The sequence below is a fragment of the Zerene cesonia genome, chromosome 15, assembly GCF_012273895.1.
Source record: "Zerene cesonia ecotype Mississippi chromosome 15, Zerene_cesonia_1.1, whole genome shotgun sequence".
In the NCBI taxonomy this organism is placed as follows: domain Eukaryota; kingdom Metazoa; phylum Arthropoda; class Insecta; order Lepidoptera; family Pieridae; genus Zerene; species Zerene cesonia.
Genome location: NC_052116.1, coordinates 2,578,964 through 2,598,459, shown reverse-complemented (window position 1 = coordinate 2,598,459; position 19,496 = coordinate 2,578,964). Strand labels below are relative to the sequence as shown.

The 19,496-nt window shown below is 36.5% G+C and overlaps 2 protein-coding genes across 5 annotated transcripts in view; one reads left to right on the top strand and one right to left on the bottom strand.

The window, feature by feature from the left end:
- Positions 1-3,985: 3,985 nt before the first annotated feature.
- Positions 3,986-10,109, top strand: LOC119832178 (transmembrane protein 104 homolog). Of its 2 annotated transcripts, XR_005287915.1 has the most exons (6): positions 3,986-4,192; positions 4,552-4,764; positions 5,187-5,440; positions 5,982-6,193; positions 6,566-7,986; positions 10,003-10,109. XR_005287915.1 is itself a non-coding variant. In XM_038355794.1 (5 exons), the coding sequence occupies exons 1-5, from the start codon at positions 4,115-4,117 to the stop codon at positions 7,330-7,332; spliced, it is 1,524 nt and encodes a 507-aa protein (XP_038211722.1). In that variant the 5' UTR covers positions 3,986-4,114; the 3' UTR covers positions 7,333-8,039. The 2 variants fall into 2 exon arrangements, 1 of the variants encoding a protein (XP_038211722.1); XM_038355794.1 differs by lacking the exon at positions 10,003-10,109 and having other exon boundaries at positions 6,566-8,039.
- Positions 8,417-19,496, bottom strand: part of LOC119832177 ((E3-independent) E2 ubiquitin-conjugating enzyme) — a 21,339-nt gene continuing 10,259 nt past the window's right edge. For 2 of the 3 annotated variants that reach the window (XM_038355791.1, XM_038355792.1), the window contains exons 13-25: positions 19,275-19,361; positions 18,625-18,775; positions 18,036-18,193; positions 17,618-17,707; positions 17,201-17,419; positions 16,499-16,601; positions 16,142-16,247; positions 15,464-15,553; positions 13,144-13,247; positions 12,257-12,483; positions 11,649-11,846; positions 11,002-11,152; positions 8,417-10,547 (exon numbers count right to left, since the gene is read on the bottom strand). In XM_038355791.1, coding sequence (XP_038211719.1) covers positions 10,195-10,547; positions 11,002-11,152; positions 11,649-11,846; positions 12,257-12,483; positions 13,144-13,247; positions 15,464-15,553; positions 16,142-16,247; positions 16,499-16,601; positions 17,201-17,419; positions 17,618-17,707; positions 18,036-18,193; positions 18,625-18,775; positions 19,275-19,361 — 2,037 coding nt within the window. In that variant the 3' untranslated portion in view covers positions 8,417-10,194. The remainder of the gene's footprint in view (positions 10,548-11,001; positions 11,153-11,648; positions 11,847-12,256; positions 12,484-13,143; positions 13,248-15,463; positions 15,554-16,141; positions 16,248-16,498; positions 16,602-17,200; positions 17,420-17,617; positions 17,708-18,035; positions 18,194-18,624; positions 18,776-19,274; positions 19,362-19,496) is intronic. The other variant, XM_038355793.1, reaches the window with a different exon arrangement.

Genomic DNA, 19,496 nt, shown 5'->3' with positions numbered 1-19,496 from the left:
TATTGTAGTGGTTTGGCCCGGCTTCGCCTGAGGTAGTTATGTATATAGCCTAATCCTCTCAAAATTCTTTTACCATTGTATATGTATCACGTTCATTTATTTTATATTATTACGTAGATTACAAAGAATTTTTGATATCGGCGCTGTAGTTACTAAGATTAAGCGTAAACACAAACACTCTTCTCTCTTCAGCTGTATATTATTGACGATAAAAAGTACAGATATTTACATAATACGCATAAACATTGAAGTGAAGATAAAGATTCAATATTAATTATCTTGTTCAATTGCAAAACAACGAATCGAGAGAGGATCGCAGTACAGATTTTCTTGACGTGTCGTGACATGATTAAATGATAGGATGGTATAAGACGATGTGGTTACAAATCGTAATAGAATCTTTCATTTATCATCATCAGCCCATATACTATGTTCCCACTATAGGGCACAGTCCGCCTATGAGGGTTCAGGTTATAATCCATCACACTAGCCAAGTGCGGGATGGCAGATGTCACATGTAGTCAACTTTAAATTTTTGGCCATGCCGGTTTGCTCATGATGTTTCCCTTGGCCGTTGCAGTGGTGATATGGATATTGTGCACTAGTCTTGTACTAGTCTCGAACCTCTGCCTTTCGATTGAGGTCCGAGTTCCTAACCCCTGAGCCACCAATACTCTACATTACGAATTTATTTCTTTTTTTAATAATAAAGTAATGTACAGAAATGGCGATACTGCTTTATTATTCAGTCTCAAAATTACGTCCATACAAAATGATCTCAAACTACGACGCCAAAGCCAAACGGTCTTGAGTATTTTTCATAAATAAATTCATAGCGAGGGCGTCATTAAAGAAGTCTGCAGCGCTGTCTGCTCCTGAATAATATTGCTAGTATACGTAATTTTATTGATGATAGTTAGATAGGGAAAATCGAAGTAAAAAGGCTTATAAAAAATACCGCTTCAATTCTTGTGTTGACTGTGGATGTTTATTTTCTTATATAACCCCCATGGGTTGGTGTATCCATATACATATCTAATAGGTTTTCTATTAGTCTTAATGGCTATACGCATAGCGCATGCGTAATTGTGGTGTGTAAAATGTGGATTATCTGTATATATTTATTTTAGTATTTCAATGAAATCCTTCGTTTCTCTAGAATCCATATTTACTTCTCGTATGGTTCACAGTAGAAGAGAGGCTAAGTAGTCCGTATCCACTCGTGCACTTTTTGTACAACACAGCCAACCTTTCAAAAGTTTATATGCATTTACTGTGAAACAGTGTTGCCACCTTAGCCTTTTCGGGCGGAATCTAACCCTTTTGTGGTGATTCAACCCGGTTTCAGTGTTTAAAACCGGGTTGATTGCAGGGCTAGATTGCCCTTCAACAAGGACAATCTAGACCATTTCTTATTTTTAGCAATTATTTCGAAATAGGATCGATTTTGCAATTCTTTGATTTGAAATGCCAAGGGTTTGTTTACGAACCAAGCATTTCTAATCCTACTAGTCCTACTTCCTACTAATATTATAAATGCGAAAGTTTGTAAGGATGTGTGTGTTTGCTACTCTTTCACGCAATAACTACTGAACCGATTGCAATGAAATTTGTTGCGTAGACAGCTGGACTTGACTAACATATTGGCAACTTTTTATCCCGATATTCCTACAGGATACGGACTTACGAGGGTGAAACCGCGGAGCGTAGCTAGTACTTCACATATTTAATTCATATTACATATGGTAAGATTAGAACAGATTGGTCTATAAATTATCCTCTAGATTCTATGACCCTAGGACTGGTTTCTCGCAGTTCTGAAGTAGCCTGTTACAATGCCAAACATTAAAAATACAAGCCTAGATATAAAATAGGCAGTAAGAGGACTTGTTAACAGAAATTTTTGATGTTAGTAATGAGATTCTTATCTTCTTCTATACAAGATAGTTGGTGTAAATATGTAACTACAGAGTGCTATCCTCATATTGTTCATGTTCAGTTAATTGATTCATGTCCCGGGAGTGCACCTTGTAGCCTTTGGTATTTTTAAGGCAATAATAATATCATTGTATCTGGAAGTATTAAAAATAGGCAGCAACCATAACATGTTTACTACAGCACAGGATGCAATCGATTTTATTGAAAGCAATAATTTAAGTCTTAATGCAAAAATTTCATTATTAATATATAAATGGAATTGGTATTGTTAGTTATACCAACCGAGTAATGTTCACTCCAGTAGGTTGTGGGAAAATTAGTTAGGCCAGGAGAATTTATCATAAAGTAAATGTTAACAGTTCTGCATCTTAGAAGCCATCCCAAACAGCTTTTTTAACATTTGATTAGTAATTTATCCCTCAATGTATATATGTTTGTTATAACTCTATACTAGTTAACCTTTATGTATATTTTCCCCACTCTCCAATGTCATCAATTGTTGATAAGGTCATACTAAAATACATGTTGATCTTAACTCAGGTGTTATAAAACCACACAGGTGACACATGTTCGGTCGTAGAGAATTGTTCATAATGTTTAGTCTTCAGGGTTCGAATTTGTCTCCTACTTATTCAGCCTCAAACAGAAATAATGCAAACTCAACTTACAAAAAAAAAAAAACTATTTTTTAAGCGCCAAAACTATCAAGTTTTTACAAAATTACTACTACTATTATAAGGGAAGCTCCAGATACCTACGCCTGAAAATGGCTCTGTAGTAATTGATGGTCTGTAATGGATTCTAAAATAATACAGTGGAACTGCAGAAGCATTATTCCAAAGAATGCATACTTAATTTAAATTATAAATACTTACTGACCCTATAATAACCTCTCTAATGAGACTTGGATTAAACCAAATCTCTATTTTCGAATTCCGGATTAAATGTGTTTTTAATTTTTATTCGTGATGACAGATTTGTTGAGTATGGTGGTGTCTGGTGCTGCCATAGTTATAAAAAAATCAATCAATTTAAATGTGTAGGATTATCAACTCCCAATAAAAAATACATAAATAGAGATGGAATTAGTTCAATAAATAGCATCGCTCTCAATTCAATTTACATATCTTATAACTCTGTGATTACATTTAACTATATACAAATTTAATTAGTTCTATCTCTCCCTTTCTCCTTTATAAATACTTGTTGATTTCAATGCTCACCAGTAATACATGGTGATTTCAGTGTTCAACGAATAGTAGCATTGTAAAAATATTAGACATGCATAATTTATGCACTCTTAATACAGATGAGTCAACAAGACGTACACGAGTTAATATTTTTTTTTTGTTCATTACATAGTTATATCCGTATTCTATTGAGGATAGAATAGAAGTATTAAAAGAAAGTTATGTTTTTGAACATTAATGACTCAGTGTGTATTACGTACATACAATCAATAAAGTACGTATATATGGTTATGATCTAAACAATTATTTTAATAATATAATAAACGTCCATCAACACTACTGATGATTGATTGTCAATCAATGATGATGTGATTTTGTGTTGTAAACTGTTGATTCTAATGATTGACATAGTTTGTTAAAATTTGTGGTCTCGCCGACCTTAATAGGTGGATAGACCAAAATGGATTAGATATTGTTATTGATAAGAGCGTAGCTATTATAATAAAAAAAAAACACCTAACACAAAATCAAGCAAAATTTTAAGAATTCTCTGAGACAGTAAAATGACAAGTACATTTCACATTGACTACTTTGTAAAGGGTGATAATATTTTAAACATTATACTCTCTTCTTAAACATATCTTTACCAGTTTTATCCCAAGTAATGTTTCCTTACCTTTAACTTTAAAATGGCAAAATCTCCGCTATTGCCATAATCACAGATTACACAATACTGTACTAATACCATAATAGAGAAAAAATCCTCTTTCGTAGCGCTTTTTTTTTACTAGGGTAGTATAGATTTATACGACTCTATACTAGGAGCTCAAGTAAATAGTAATACGTCATTTGTCATTTGTCATTTTGATTGTTATGAAATATTATTTTTAATCTCACCTGAAATTTATCAAAACAATAGTAAAAATTTATAGTTTCTGCGGTCAGAACAGCTAAAGCATAGTGATGTCGTATGCAAACCATATGTTATGGTTCGGCGACGCTGGTCTGTGAGAAAATTTTTAAAAATGCCTTTAGCTGAGGCTGGTGATCAATACTCTATTTGGGTATGATTTCTTTGTTCTACCTTTATTATCTGATTTGAGTTCTATGAATAAACTAATATGTAGCAAGGTTACTTTATATCGACACGTCATAACACACGTTGAAATTGGACATATGTTTTAGACTACTTTATCATTTTTTCCACACATAACTGTAAATTAAACTATGAAATGAGATACAACAGTATAACAAGAGTATAGTATGACACGATCAATTTTAATGTTTCCTAATAGATTGACATGTTATTGTATATTATATATCAAAAAAATAATCCTTAAATGTAAAAGTATATATAAAGATATAATTTGCTCTGATGTTTATGTGAGTTGTTCACAGTATCATAAGTACACATCTGTTTCAGGTGGGTTTAATATATATATTTAATTTGATAGTTGGAACAGGGGCTCTCACTCTCCCTGCAGCTTTCGCCAGGGCAGGATGGGGTCTCAGCACAATATCCCTTGTGTTCCTTGCTTTTATGAGCTTCATGAATGCTACATATGTGATAGAAACTATGGCATGTGCCAATGCTGTGTTTAAGTGGAAGCGATTGCAATTTATTAAGAGAAGCAGTGTAAGTATGTGAATTTAATCTTTGAGTATTAAGTTCTGTATTTATTATATTTACTATCAGATGGCAAGGTTATCCTATTCTTTTAGCTTAAAGCATCAAAACTGTTTTTTAATAAGCACAATTTGATTTGCTTTAAAACAATGGTGACAATATAATAATTTCATGATGGAAGCATGTTTGTGTTTTTTTATTTATTATTTTCATAATGATTCTACCTCAATTATAAGAAAATTACAAATCTATTAGTATAGCATTTGAAAAAAATATTTATTTTTCTCAGAATCTCATTAGGTATACATATTAGTGTAATTCACAATAAAATTAACACATTAATTGATTTAAGCAAATAACAAATTTTGTCCATAAACTATTCATCTTTCATGATTCCTCCATATAGTATTAAAGAGGTGACTATAATCTAGGTACAAGATGAAGAGCATTCAGAGGAAGATCAGGCTAGTGTTCATGAAGAGTTGGAAGATCCCCTGGTCTGCGGAGATTCAATACCTTCCCGATACTATAGTTTGGACAAAAGAATTGAACTTGGCGAGATGGCTAACCTGTTCTTAAGTAAGAGTGGACGGACAATGTTCTATTGTACACTGTGTGTGTATTTATACGGAGATTTATCAATATATTCAGCAGCTGTGGCAAAGTCTTTGATGGATGTTGTGTGGTAAGAACCCTTCTTATTTTTTTTATATTCTTAGTTATTGTGAATGTGTTATGGTTAAGTAACATTTGAATTGATGTAGTTGTAACTTGTAAAATGACATGTTGCAATTGATACAAAGAAATACTTTTTGGGTAGTATCACTTCTTTTGCTATAATTACTGTGTTATTGTGTATTTACTCTATACGCTCCAAGTTTACAAGAGAGAGGGGAAGATAAACATTTAGAGCTTTAATTCAAGATTGAAATATAACAAGAGATGTGTAGTTTACCAAAAAGTTTTAAGTCCTTTCTTTATTGTATTGAATGTATAACTATTTTTGTCCTAAATAAAGAAAAATAAAACAATATTTAGCATTTATTCAAAATTTGATTTGAAATGTTGACTTCCGGTTAAGTAAACCTTAAATTTCACTACATTTTTGCCTTGCCCCTTATATTAATTGATTTGATTTGAACAGATGTTTTTTTTTATGGCAGAGCAATCAAAGGAGCAGGTGGGCCACCTGATGTAAACCTGATCTTTTGTATGTCTGTCCACAGTTCAACAATACCATCAAACATGACGAACACAACAGACTGGGATGCGATGCCTTGCTTTAACGTGACGTCATCAGAGGCCGGCGTGTACACTAGGTTGGATTGCTACCGAGTCGCTCTGTTGACTTTCTTCGCCGCTATGGGCCCTTTTGTATTCTTCAATGTACAGAAAACAAAATATTTGCAACTCTTCACTTCGGGTATGCGGTGGCTGGGTGAGTCTATTTGTTTAATAATAATATGTTTCGTTATTATGTTATATGTACAGCAACTATTCTACTAACTATTCCTAGCAAATGTAAAAGTTTGTTTTATATTATTTGAAAATTCCCTACTATTTTAAACCTACTCTTTTTGTGTTCATTTCCCTAAAGCTTAAAATTAAATAATACGGTAGTTTGTTTACTGCATTGAAAACGAAAGCGCGTTTAATACTGCTTACTTAAAATTTTATACAAAAATCATTATGAAAGTATTAAAATTTGAAACTAACTACTAGTTTCAAATCTAATACTATCAAGTTGTTTATTATACATCCAGCTTACTTAAAATTTTCTTAAAACCTAAAAAGTGACTTTTCATTCCAGCATTCGCAATAATGATAACGATGGCGATCCATCTCCTCATCAAACACGGACCGCAAGGGAGGCCGCCAGCGTTTGATTTCACAGGAATGCCCACTCTGTTCGGGGCGTGCGTGTACTCCTTTATGTGCCACCATTCACTGCCCGGACTCATCTCGCCAATTCGTGGCAAAGGCTACTTAGGCCTCCATCTCGCTCTAGACTACCTTCTCATCAGCATCTTCTATCTCCTTCTAGCGTTCACGGGTGCGTTCGCGTTCGCGCAGCTGAGCGACCTGTACACGCTCAACTTCGTGCCCACAGATAACGAAAATGTTTTCCTCGAAATCGTCGAATATTTCCTCGCTCTGTTCCCAGTGTTTACGCTGTCCACTAGTTTTCCGATCATCGCCATCACGCTGAGGAATAATTTACAAAGTATGTTCTTAGACACGAGTCGTTTGGAGACGTACAATTTCGTTCTCAGGAAGATGTTGTTCCCCGTTGTTGCCGTTGTTCCGCCATTGCTGTTGACGTATTTCTTAGAGGATATCAGCGTGCTCATCAAGTTTACAGGGTCTTACGCGGGTACCGGCATCCAGTACTTAATACCTACGTTCCTAGTGCTCTCTGCACGACGCCATTGCACTAACTTATTAGGGCTGGGCGTTGTCAACAAATATAAGAGCCCTTTTTCAAACGTCGCGTGGGCTGTGTTTGTTTTGTTGTGGTCATTCGTTTGCATCATTTTAGTATCCGTTAATATGTTAGAACGGAATCCTCGACATTGAATGTCGTTACGGTGCAATAAACCACGTATTAATTGGCGATTTAATGGCCGTTAAATCGCTTTAACTAATTATCCTCATAAACGAGATGTTACCAGATACAGTTGTCGTAAACGTACATTTATTACGTATTTTATTCACTCAAACATGTTTATGTTGAGACCTTTACGATCGTTTTAGGAATAAAGTTCGATTTATGTTTGGAAAGTACAAAGTTTTTGTGTAACACGTATTACTAGATGCATTATATATGAATTTAAATGGAATTATCATTGCGTAATTAATAAATTAATAAAATTGTGACCATTCATGCATCAAATCGTTGTTATTGTAGCTCAAATATTTTTTTATAATTCATAGCTTATATTTCAATCATTACAAGTGATTTCAATTGTTTTATGAAACAACTGGCTCTCCTAAAATTAAGTCTTCCCTTGTTAATGTACAATAATTTTAAAGATGTGAAAATAATTTGTTTATGATTCGTATAATCGTTGGAATGTTAATGTAGAAGACTGAACAAACTTTTTTTCAACTCTATGCTAATTTGAGCATTTGTGATAATATGGTTTCAACCATAGGTAGTAATCTATGGCCTAGAATGTGTGTAAATGAAAGACAGTTTGCATTTAACCTACTTAAAAATATAATCGTTAGGTAAGCATTATATCGTGTTACTTCAATGCTTATAAATTGCTTTCTACTATAGATGTTTATTTTTTAGTATAATGGAATATTTTGTGAGGAGCAAAATTAATATGATTACTATGTTTGATATAAGCATGCAGATTATTATTATTGTAATAATGGATAATTTACTGTGATAGAATAACCATTTTTATATTTATGTATCTAGCTATATTTTATTGTAAAAGAAGTGACTGATGTAATAATTTGTTTCAGAGTATTTTTACAATAAAAATTATTGTGTGTGTTTTATTTGCTTATTTATTCACTGAATTATTCCTGTATCTTATTAGGTTGTTTATGTTAACTGAAAGTATCATAAAGTCTAGTTGTTAGATCTAAGGTGAAAATTAATATTAAGATGCTATCAAACAACGTAGAGGATAAAGTAAAAAACAAGTGAAGTTGAAGAATCATTTATTTTATAATTGTCACTTATCGCGTACACAAGCGACCGAAGCCTTTCATAGCTCAATTGACTTTGGCATGAATTACATCATTTTTGTGCAAGCCGGCGCCGCGGGCCGGCGCTAACACTCGCCGATACTATAAGCGTTACTATTGGAAATAAGGATAATCTCAAAAAAACATACAAATTTCTAAATGTAAAAACCGCAATTTAGACAAAAATAAAATCACTGGTTCACTTAGTGTAGAGGACCGTTTACAATTCCTTAACAAATAATCCGTAAATGGCCGTTATGACGATTGAATGACTTACAATAAATTCGAAAATACATATACAATTGTTACAGTTTCTGACGACAATATAACAGATTTGTCCACATGCAAATTTATTCAAATTTGGAAAAAAAAACTCCCAATCAGTTGTTTATATTTATTAACATTCCAAAATCATCAGTTGCCATAACGGGCCCCTGCATATAAACTGGTAACAAAAGCGATAATATCGCGAACTACAGTGGAGTGTAACAGACGGCGCATTTTCTCATTTCATTATTAAAATATAAATAACTTGCATCACAAACGAAATAAAAACTATAATTACATAAAAAAAGTTAGCAATTTATATTCGTACACATACATAAATTAACATTCAAGAGACTCATTTCATACATCAGCTAATAACAAAATATGGGCGATTGAAAATTCACGTATAATAACCTAACTGGTGTTAAAAATGCATTTGCAATATTTATCACTACTGGTTCATTATGTACTTCTTTGTCTAGATACATTATATTGATACGATTCGTGTATTACATAGCTATATTACACCGTTAAACGAACAAGCAATAGTTTGCAAACGTGTCACGCACTGCAGGAAATAAAACCACCTCTCTAAAATTGTGCAAATATTTTTAACACCGAGCGTACATTAAAAAAATCATATTGTAAATATAATAATAATTATTATCATAAATAACAACGCGACGGTGAAAATAACTGTTTTACATTATCAAGCGAATTAACTCGCGAACAAAATTCACAAAACAGCACGTTCCACGGCAGTCGTGTAACAAATTCGATTTTAGCAAAATCGTATGAAACCTCAGTAAGTACGCATCGCTTCAACATACGTTACATTAAACGAAATAAATATTAATTAAATTCAATATCTATAATAATAGTCTAATCATATTAGCATAGGATCGAACATTCCAGAATTTCATACAATAAATACATTATGAGTAACAGCTGTACAGTCCATATCGTCGTGGATATGAAAGACAGAGGGCATGCACGCTAATAATGCTCGAGATTAATAAAATTGGAATATAAATTTCGAAATAATAAACTAGATCGCCGCGAACGTCTAAGATCTAATCGAATCACAATAAATTCTATAACTATACGAGACCGGCGCGACTGTGAGTGTGCGAGTCGGCCGCCGCTCGCTCGCGCGGACACGTGCCGTCGACCTGTCATGTTATCGTTTTAAATGAATTCAACAAAGTGAAATAAAACGTGACCAAGGAACTACTTTATTGTTATCTAACAACACAACATTTGAATCTATTACAGTTAATCGAATGACCTATCCAGCAACTGATGTGATCGCTGTCCAAAACTGCCGCCAACCGAGGCGAGCGGCATCAAAACCAAACGTATCCAGACTAGACGAGAGCGCGCAGAGAGGGCAGGGGGGGGGGCGCCCTACGAGCACGCGTCCGCAGCGGAGAGCGCGGGGGGGAGGAGGGCGGGCGGACGCTAAGGCTATAACTGCACGTCGAGCTTGCGCAGCGCCGCGCGGAACGAGTCGAGCGACGAGCGCAGCGTGAGGCAGAAGCCGCGCGACGCCGGCACCAGCGGGTAGTCCGGGGGGTCGACGGGGTCGGCGGGCGCGGCGCCGGCGGGGCTGGCGGGGTCGGCGGGGTCGCGCGGGGCCGACAGCGCCGCCAGCCCCTCGAGCCGGCGGCACAGCGCGGCGCCGGAGCCGCGCAGGTGCTGCACCACCTCGTCGCCAAACGGTTCGGGCGGGCTGAGCGCCATGCGCGTCATCGACTGCACCAGCTTCAGCAGCACCATCTCGTTGTACATGCGCGAGTTCTCCTTGCCCTGCTGGGTGCCTGCGTACGCAAAACCACTTTCATTTGATCAATTGTCTCGGATATGCTACTAATATTATAAATGCATCCTACTAATATTATAAATGCGAAAGATTGTAAGGATGTGTGTGTTTGTTGCTCTTTCACACAAAAACTACTGAACCGATTGCAATAACATATTGAAAATTTTTTATCCCGATATTCCTACGGGATACAGACTTACGCGGGTAAAACCGCGGGGCGCAGCTAGTTATTACATAAGGCAATGTTGATGCCTGAATAACTAATTGATGTACATAACACCATTGTATAAAGCCTGATTTTTTTACCTAGACAGTTTGGTTTCACTATTCAATGGGAATAGCGAATATTCAATGCCAGTGCACAAAGTTAAGTTAGAAATATTAAAATTATATTTTGCGTTCAATAACTTAAGGCAGTGTTTAATCCAAGTGGATACAAAGCCGCCACTCACCCTTCTGCTTCTCATAGCCGGCCTCGTTGAAGTAGGGCTCCGCGTTGAGTATGAGACCCTGCAGCGACACGATCACCTGCAGCAGCGAGCTGTCCTTGCCCCACACCTCCACGCCGCGCCCCGACCACGTGCCCAGCAGGGACACGCACACCTGCGCACGATCATTGTTATTCATCATTATAATTAAGTAGTAAAAAAAAAACAGTATAAAAAATGTAGCTAACAGATAAACTAGTTAGAAACATGATATACATTTATTTTAGAAGCGTTTATGACACTCTTATTCAAACTTTAAAGAATTAAGAATTTTAAGAATTAAAATTTAAAGAATTAAGTAAATCAGAAACCAATGTTGTTTTTTTCCAATTAAGTCTCCAAAAATCTATCATATATGACAACAATAAAAAAGTGATAATACTATTTGGATGTTCAACATATCAATCCAATTATTTATATAATAGATATCTATTAATTGCTTTGCAATGCTTTGGGTATCTGTACCTGTAAATTACTTGTGTGTGTGTGTGTGTATGTCAAGTGAATATGGGCACATGTTGGTATGTACGTGCTGGTGCGTGCGTGCGTGCGTGCGTGCGTGCGTGCGTGCGTGCGTGCGTGCGTGCGTGCGTGCGTGCGGGCGGGCCCACCTTGCCGTCCTCGTACAGGTTGGGGTTGAGGCGGTCGCTGCAGTACGAGTGGTAGTGGCAGAGCGGCGGCGCGCGCGGGTACTCGCCGCCGAGCTGCACGTCGAACACGAACAGCCCGCCCTCGTACGGCGTGCGCGCCGGGCCCGCTATCATCACCGACAGCAGGTCGATGCGGTCCTCGTAGCCGCGCACCCACACCTGGGTAACGTTCAGTTAAGTCTTGTTTAACTTGATGAGATATGGGTAAAATATTGTTCCCGCTGTGTTCTCGAGCTATATAATTTCTGGTCCTTCGAGCTGGATATTCAGTATTTTTAATAAAGTTTACTCGCACTATTTGGCAATAAAAACATTTTGTATGTTATTAATTGCTTCAATTGAAATGCACCTATCTTTATCCAACAACTTCATTTACAGTTTTCTAAAAAATAGGTTTTGCATGAAAAAGTTTCAAACAAACAAACAGTTTCGAACGTTTAGGAATAGAGCATAAGAGTTTTATTGTGAGGTGGCATACCAAACGAACGCAAAATAACGGACATATCAAATAAATCAAAGGAACGCAAAATAACGGACATATCACATAAATCAATCAACTGCCAACTGACCCCGGGCGGCAGGTCGCTCTTCAGCAGCTTGATCTCCCGCTTAACGGCCGAGTAGAAGCTCCTGGGCTCGCTGGGCTGCAGTATGGAGAGGCGGAAGCGGTGGTTCGTGGGCGCCGACTCGAGCACGCAGAACCCCTCCCCGCCGTCCGCGGACTCGCTGTCGCCGAGCGCCTCCGCGTCTATGTCGCCCTCGGCGGTCGCTAGCGGTGCCGTGTCCGCCGCTGAACCTGGAGATAATACGACTTAATAATACCCGCTTGTCCGCGCGGGTTGGCCCGGTAAAACATTAATATAAAATTTGTTACTGCAAAAAAGGTCACACGTTCCTGGGGAGGGAAGTACAATTTTCTACCAAACACAAAGACAATCAAGTCAATCTGTTTAAAACTGAAGGAGATATCGAAGAACAAAGACAAGACAAAAAATATAGTATTAATACTCGGTGAAGATATATTTCTCTAAGTATCCAAGAAACTTTTGAAATTGGTCTAGTAGTATTCTTGTGTAGAATATTCGTGTAGATGACAAAATTATTGTACTGTATTGTTGAAGAGGTTAGACGCTAAATTATTCTAGTGTGTTACACCAAGACTAAAACACTTAGAGTTCTGGGTACGTATAAACGCATTCTGCACTTAAAATAATGTTTTGCCTTTTGCCTTTCAAATGTTAAATTTATAAGTCCATTTTCCACAGCACCAATACGATAAATGGTAATGTTAAACGTAGGAGCCAGCTTGCAAACAGTATAGTGAAGCCTAAGGGAAGTTATAGAAAAAACAGGCCATCTGCCAACCACTTAGTCGGCTTTTTTATGTTTTAGCTGTTCTTTATACACTTTCATCCCGGTATATAAGACAACTTTTTTTTATAAATAAAATATTTACCATCAGACTTCGTGGTAGCGGCATCTTTATTGTCGTTGTCTTTCTTCTCCTCTTCTTCCTTTTCCACATCATCCGTCATACAAATTACGAGAGCTCCGTATTGACTGTAATTACAACAATTTTAATAGAGTATTTTATTACAATTTTTATATCCTTTTCAAGATATATACTAAAGCTACATTATATATATATAATTTATAAGTAATAAACTTGAAACCAAACAGGAAAAAGGTTGTTTAACAATTGCTCACTGACATGTTAAACCGTTGGAAGGTAAGGGTCAAAACTGGTGTATAATAAAAGTACCGTGTCACAAATATGAAGGTAGGAAGATCAATGGGTCCAATAAAAGAGAGGGAAAAAAATCTACATAATATTTCACAATGAACGAGTATGTATTTTCAATAACAACCAATGGGTCAAATCATAATACCTCAAGCAAAGCTATAACAAAGCAATGCATATATTTAGATGCGTCAGGAATATATTCTAGATTCGGGGATATTTTACTTCTAACGCAAAATTTGCTATTATATAATAACCGATTTATTAGAACCTGGTATATTACATTATCGATTGATTGGAACGCGGTTAATTACATGAAATACTCGTTATATACGCTGCACAAATTATCAACTTAGCAAGTGTGTGAAAATTATTTTTTTATTAATACCACAGTCTAATAATCGATACAGTCGTTCAACGAAGAGGTTTAGACAGATCAATTGAGCGAGTGGCAAGCAATAGCCCGAGCTACATACGCCATTTAGTTAGCAGCTCGGGGACACAATTAAAGGGCTGCCGCGTTGTATGTTTTCAAAAAATGTTTTCAATTTGTTTTCTTCATTACAATATTATTTACTATTATTGAGTTGTGCCAGTTGGGATATTTTTCGGCTTTTTTTACGATATCAAAGATATTATACTACTGTATGCTGTTTCCTAAAACTGTGCTAATATTAAATTTTGAAAGTGTGTTCAGTGTGCTCATTCAGAATTTCATTTCACAACGCAGGCGCAGCCGCGGGCGGAAAGCTAGTACATATTTCATAATAAAGAATCGATTAAACGTTTTAAAATCATGCTCATAACCAATACACAGGTATTAAAAGTGTGTAGTGTTAACTTATTAATGATTTAAAAGCACAATATGATTATGACGAACGTTTCTTTTTGGTTTAGGTTTCGTTTCATATGCCCATGTTATGTCATAAAACACTTCGAAGTCTGCAGCTTTATTTTAGAATCAAACATGTAAGGTGAACATTTATGTTTATATCTGTCAATAACACAACATTATATCATAGTAACCATTACACGAATAATGAAAGAGAAATATTACAACATAATATAGCAAACATGTATAACACTCAAAGGACGCACAACTTACATTAAACAAATGTAAATATTAATGCCACTATGTAATGACAGTTTATTTAGAACACAGAGAAATTATGATACCACTTAGCAGTTCCCAAATAAACAAAAAAAAAACTTCTAACTACTAAACAAAATAAGTGTCGATCTGTATCCGAGAATATTAATAATAATCTAATGTGCAACTGAATATCTACGAAAATTTAATTAAAAAAAAATGTTTCATAAATGTCTACGTGCTTCTTAGAAACTAATATGAAACTGCAAACGTTAGAAAAATAATTTAGAAAACAATAATTCATAACTTCAATAAACTATTCAAAAATGAAACAAAAAAAAAGGATAATGCCAGAGAAAAACACGTATTATTTGTTTAATATAAGTAACGCGACGCCACAACTTAAACTTGATAAGTTAAATTATTTTGCGAATAGATAATTAGCAATTTTAGGCGATAATATGTATACAGTATTGCACGTCACAGTTAGCAAGGCACATATAATACTGAGTATAGAACATAACAAAAACATAATAGCAAATAAATACAGATGCAAGATGAAACCTGCGCATTATGTTTTTTATCAATTTCCAAAAATTCGCCAACTTTCAACGTTTAAAGTCAACAAATTAATTATTTTCAAGAACGAAGATTAACTGATTGTTGTTATTTGTTTTTTTCAAATACTAGGATTAGTAAATTTTCATTCAAAACTAATTTATTGAATAAAAAAAAAATCTAATTTTGTATGCAAATTGCACCTGGCATCTATTACCACTTTAGATTCTTGCTAAGATTTGTTTTAGTGATAAAAGTGGCGAATCATTATGCACATGGCAGCGATAGAGATGTTCATATGCGTATATATTTCTTATAATGCACAAGTTCCATACAAATACAAAAGAGGGTCTGAGGATAACGAAAAAACAAAATGTAAAAGCTCACACTGAAAAGTGGTAGGGTAACTTCTCTTCGCTCGTATTTTGCTTTTCCATTAAGCTGTTTAGGAATTCGGCCAACTGTTGAGGCCTTCTCCTGTGGGAAAATAAATATTTATGTAACTTTTCGTGATTCACTCGTATTCTAGTGCATATATCTTCCTTCCATGCACAGCGCAATAGATGGTGGCGTTTTAGCTCGAATGTTGTTTTTAATGCGATCAATTAGTTGATTAAAATACAAGTTAAATATCGAATGGTAGTAAAACGGTTAAGTGTCTTTTACCATTTTCTACTATTTTTAGAATATCTTTTTGAAAATATTCTTTTATGTGATTTATTTGGATTGTTTATAGACAAGATTTTTTTCATAGAGAGAATTAACCGTTTTGAACCACAAATAAATTAGATAATATGGAATGGCGAGAATTATGAAGTGTATAAGAAAACCTACTATAAAATTTAAAGAACAAAACTTGTTCTAGGTTTCGATATTTCCCATTGGAATTCAACTTAATAAAGTACGTACGAATTTTCTTGTGGTAAAACAATGTATTGTGTTCACAAAATATCTACCACTATATCTATCAGACTAGCGAAAACAAAGCCCAGGTCGCAATGCGACGGTGAAAAGTGAACGAGAATGATCTATGAATGAGTGAATGAATGAACGAACGAATCTTACCGGCTGACTTCAGCGTGCGCCTTCACCAGTTGCGCGTGTATGAGGGAACACAATTTGTAGCACACGTTGCGTGTCGGCGCGTCGGCGTCCGCCATCTTTGTTGACGCTAAATTATACGAATAGTTCTCAAAAATCTGTGTTTTTTTTAGTAGAAGAATGCAGGCTAACTATAGCTAAATTATCATTTGTTGTAATTATTAACATACATTTCCATTAATAACTTTGTTCTCAATTTTTTTCTATTTTTTATAAGTCGATACAAGATTAGTATATACTTACAGTTATTTTAAAATGTAAATAAAAACTTATACTTATAACACTTTGTATTTAAATAAAAAAATAATGTGTATTTCTTACCATTATCATTTTCCGAGGTATTGTCTGGTTGAACACTTGTATCGGAACTCGATGCCTGCACCGAGTCCAAGTTAAAGGTTTGAGGTTCCTTCGCCAAATCCACCTGCATAGTTTGTCTTTTTAATGATATTGTATTTTTAAGGAAAATAGCTTAATGAAAACAAATAGCTTAATGCGTGTTTGTAATCTCTCTCTTTTCAGCCTTTCTGCGTCCACTGTTGGACATAGGCCTCTCCTTATCCCTTTGTAATGCCAATCTTTTATTAAACACTCCCTTTTGGTACTGATACCTACGTCTGTCTGTCCCCACCACCCCCCAATTTATTTATCAATTAGTATAAAGTATAATAATTTTTTTAATAAATTAGTGAGCCAATTTAATTTATATAAAGTATTAAAACAAGTTATAAAAAAAATAATATGTTCTCTGTTTGGTGTCAAGGGACACCCAGATGTAACAGTTGTACGGGGTTGTAGGGTCGTGGTAACAAAAATAACTGACTTGCTTTCTATGAGAGGATGATTGAAAGATAGATAGATAGAGAGAGAGAGAGAGAGAGAGAGAGAGAAATACACGTACGCCGCACGTTCTACCACTATAGCTAAAGGTGTCACTACAACTCTTTTCTGATAAGAGCAACCACAATAGCATTAAACGCCGAGACACTCGTCCCATGTGACATCCCCACCACCGGCACCCACCTCCATGGGCTCGACGGCGACGTTGGCGGCGGCGACGGGGCGGCCGCGCTCCGCCGCGAACATGTCGTCGGGCGGCAGCGCGGGCGCGGCCCCCGCGGCCCCCGTCGCCCCGGCGGCGCCCGCCTCGCTCGCGAACAGCCGCGCGAGCTGCTCGTGCACGCGCCGCTCGCCCGCGCGCGGCGTGCTCGCGCCGCGCTCCTTCACGCGCTCGATCAGCCCCTGCCGGTGACGTGTGCGTTTGTTTGTGTCTACATCTACACTCGCGTGTGTATGTGGAACTTACAGTTTGGCATACGTCGATTACGTTAACAGTTCGTTGTTATAGAACATGTTCTTGTGAATATTATAATCCATTTTGTAACAACGTTGCAGTAATTGATTTTGATTTACTTATGTATCATAACGTTATATACTCACTAAGAAGTGATCTTCATGAAAGAACGTTGTGCCCATCAACCGATCTAAAAAGCGGCAGTCTTTGTAGAGGTTTAATAGTTTTCGCATTATCTGTAAAACAATACACAAATTTCATTAAAATATGATATCAAAGAGATATATCTGTGATTTGTATATATAAAGTTGTTGTTTGTCTGTTTGAACGCGCTTATCTAAGGAACTACTGGCCCAATTTCAAAAATTTTTTCCGTGTTAGATAGCCCATTTATTGAGGAAAGCTATAGGCTATAAAGCATATATGTAAGCGAGCGAGCGACGCTCGGGTGGTCCGCTAGTAAGACTATAGAATTATAAATACAAGTTGATGCCTTCCGATCGAACTACGTTTGCTTGTTTTTGACCCAACATACAACGCCCCCCTCCTCCCCCTCCCGCTCACCTCCTGGCTCTGCAGCGCGGGGTGCTCCGCGAACATGCGCTCGAGGCGGCGCATGGCGACGCGGCCGCGCTCGATGTGCGCCGCGACGCGCGGCTCCAGCAGCCGCGGCACCGCGCCGCCGGGGCCCGCGCCCGCCTCCTCCTTGGCGCTGCACACCACTGCACACCACACACACATGACTACATATAGCATTATATATGGCCTGTTATATTGTGTCTTAAAGGTATATGATTGACGGCATTAACAAATAATTATGAAAAAAAAAACTAAACCACCGTCAAATTAGTAGAACTTAACCAAATATTAATGGGACTACCTGTGTAGTATGCACCCGTAGGCTTCAGCTTTCAAACTAAAAGTAATTGACTGATTGTACTAACAGTAGGTATATATCGCATCAAATTCTTTCGGCCCGAATATTTTTTTTTTATGGCAGAGCAAGCAAAGGTGGTCACCACTTGTAACACTAGATGTGTTAGAATTGCTTTACCGGCCTTTCAGTGACATATACGCTATTTTAACGAATACAATTTTTTTTTTAAATATATTCTTTCAAAAGTTTAGTAACAACTAAGCAACGAGCACTCACTGGCGGGCGGCAGGTGGTCGCCGGGCGTGGCGGGCGCGTCGGGCGTGCGCGCGTCCGCGTCGTGCGCCGAGCTCTGCGTCTCCCACGAGTCCTCCGACGCCGACCCGTCCGAGCCCCACAGCTCGCCGTCCTCCGAGTCGTATTCGCCCACCTGAAGAATGCAATAATTTTTAGCAATGAGATGCTTTATATATGGGAAATTTTTAAAGAATAGAAAGAAAAATGATCACGGCTAGCCGTGATACTAGGCATACCATGGTTTGGTAAAAAGACCCGCCTCGTGATCGAATTTTAATATTCTTTAAAAAAAATTCAACTGCATACATGATAGAACAACCACATACAAGCGAACTCCTCGTATATATATTAACATAAGGCATGAAAACTTAACTTTAAAATCTCATTTACAAAATATCATGACTAAATATATATCCAAGACATAAATTAAATGGAGAATCTAAAAATAATAGAAGCAATTAATAAGTTATTAAGTATTTATAGCTATTAACTAACTGTCCGGTTGGTTTCACCCGCGAACGAAACCACGGTCAAAATCAAGTATTTCTACAGCATATGTGTTAAACACGTACCTAAACATCAATATACGATTACACAATTTAAAATAAAATATTTAAATAAAAAATACCAACTTTATACAGATCCTGTGGCCAACACATGCTTGTATGTCCATCAACCCACCAGACCTTCACGCGACCCGACGGAAAATTGTCTATCACCTGAAAAACATTGTTTGTATATTATCAATTTTTATAGAGCTTTTGGAAATGCTTTCTTGAGTCAATTTAATTAAAGTATAAATACTTTATTATTTTTAAAAATAACGTAGTTATCAAAGAACCTATTATCAAAAT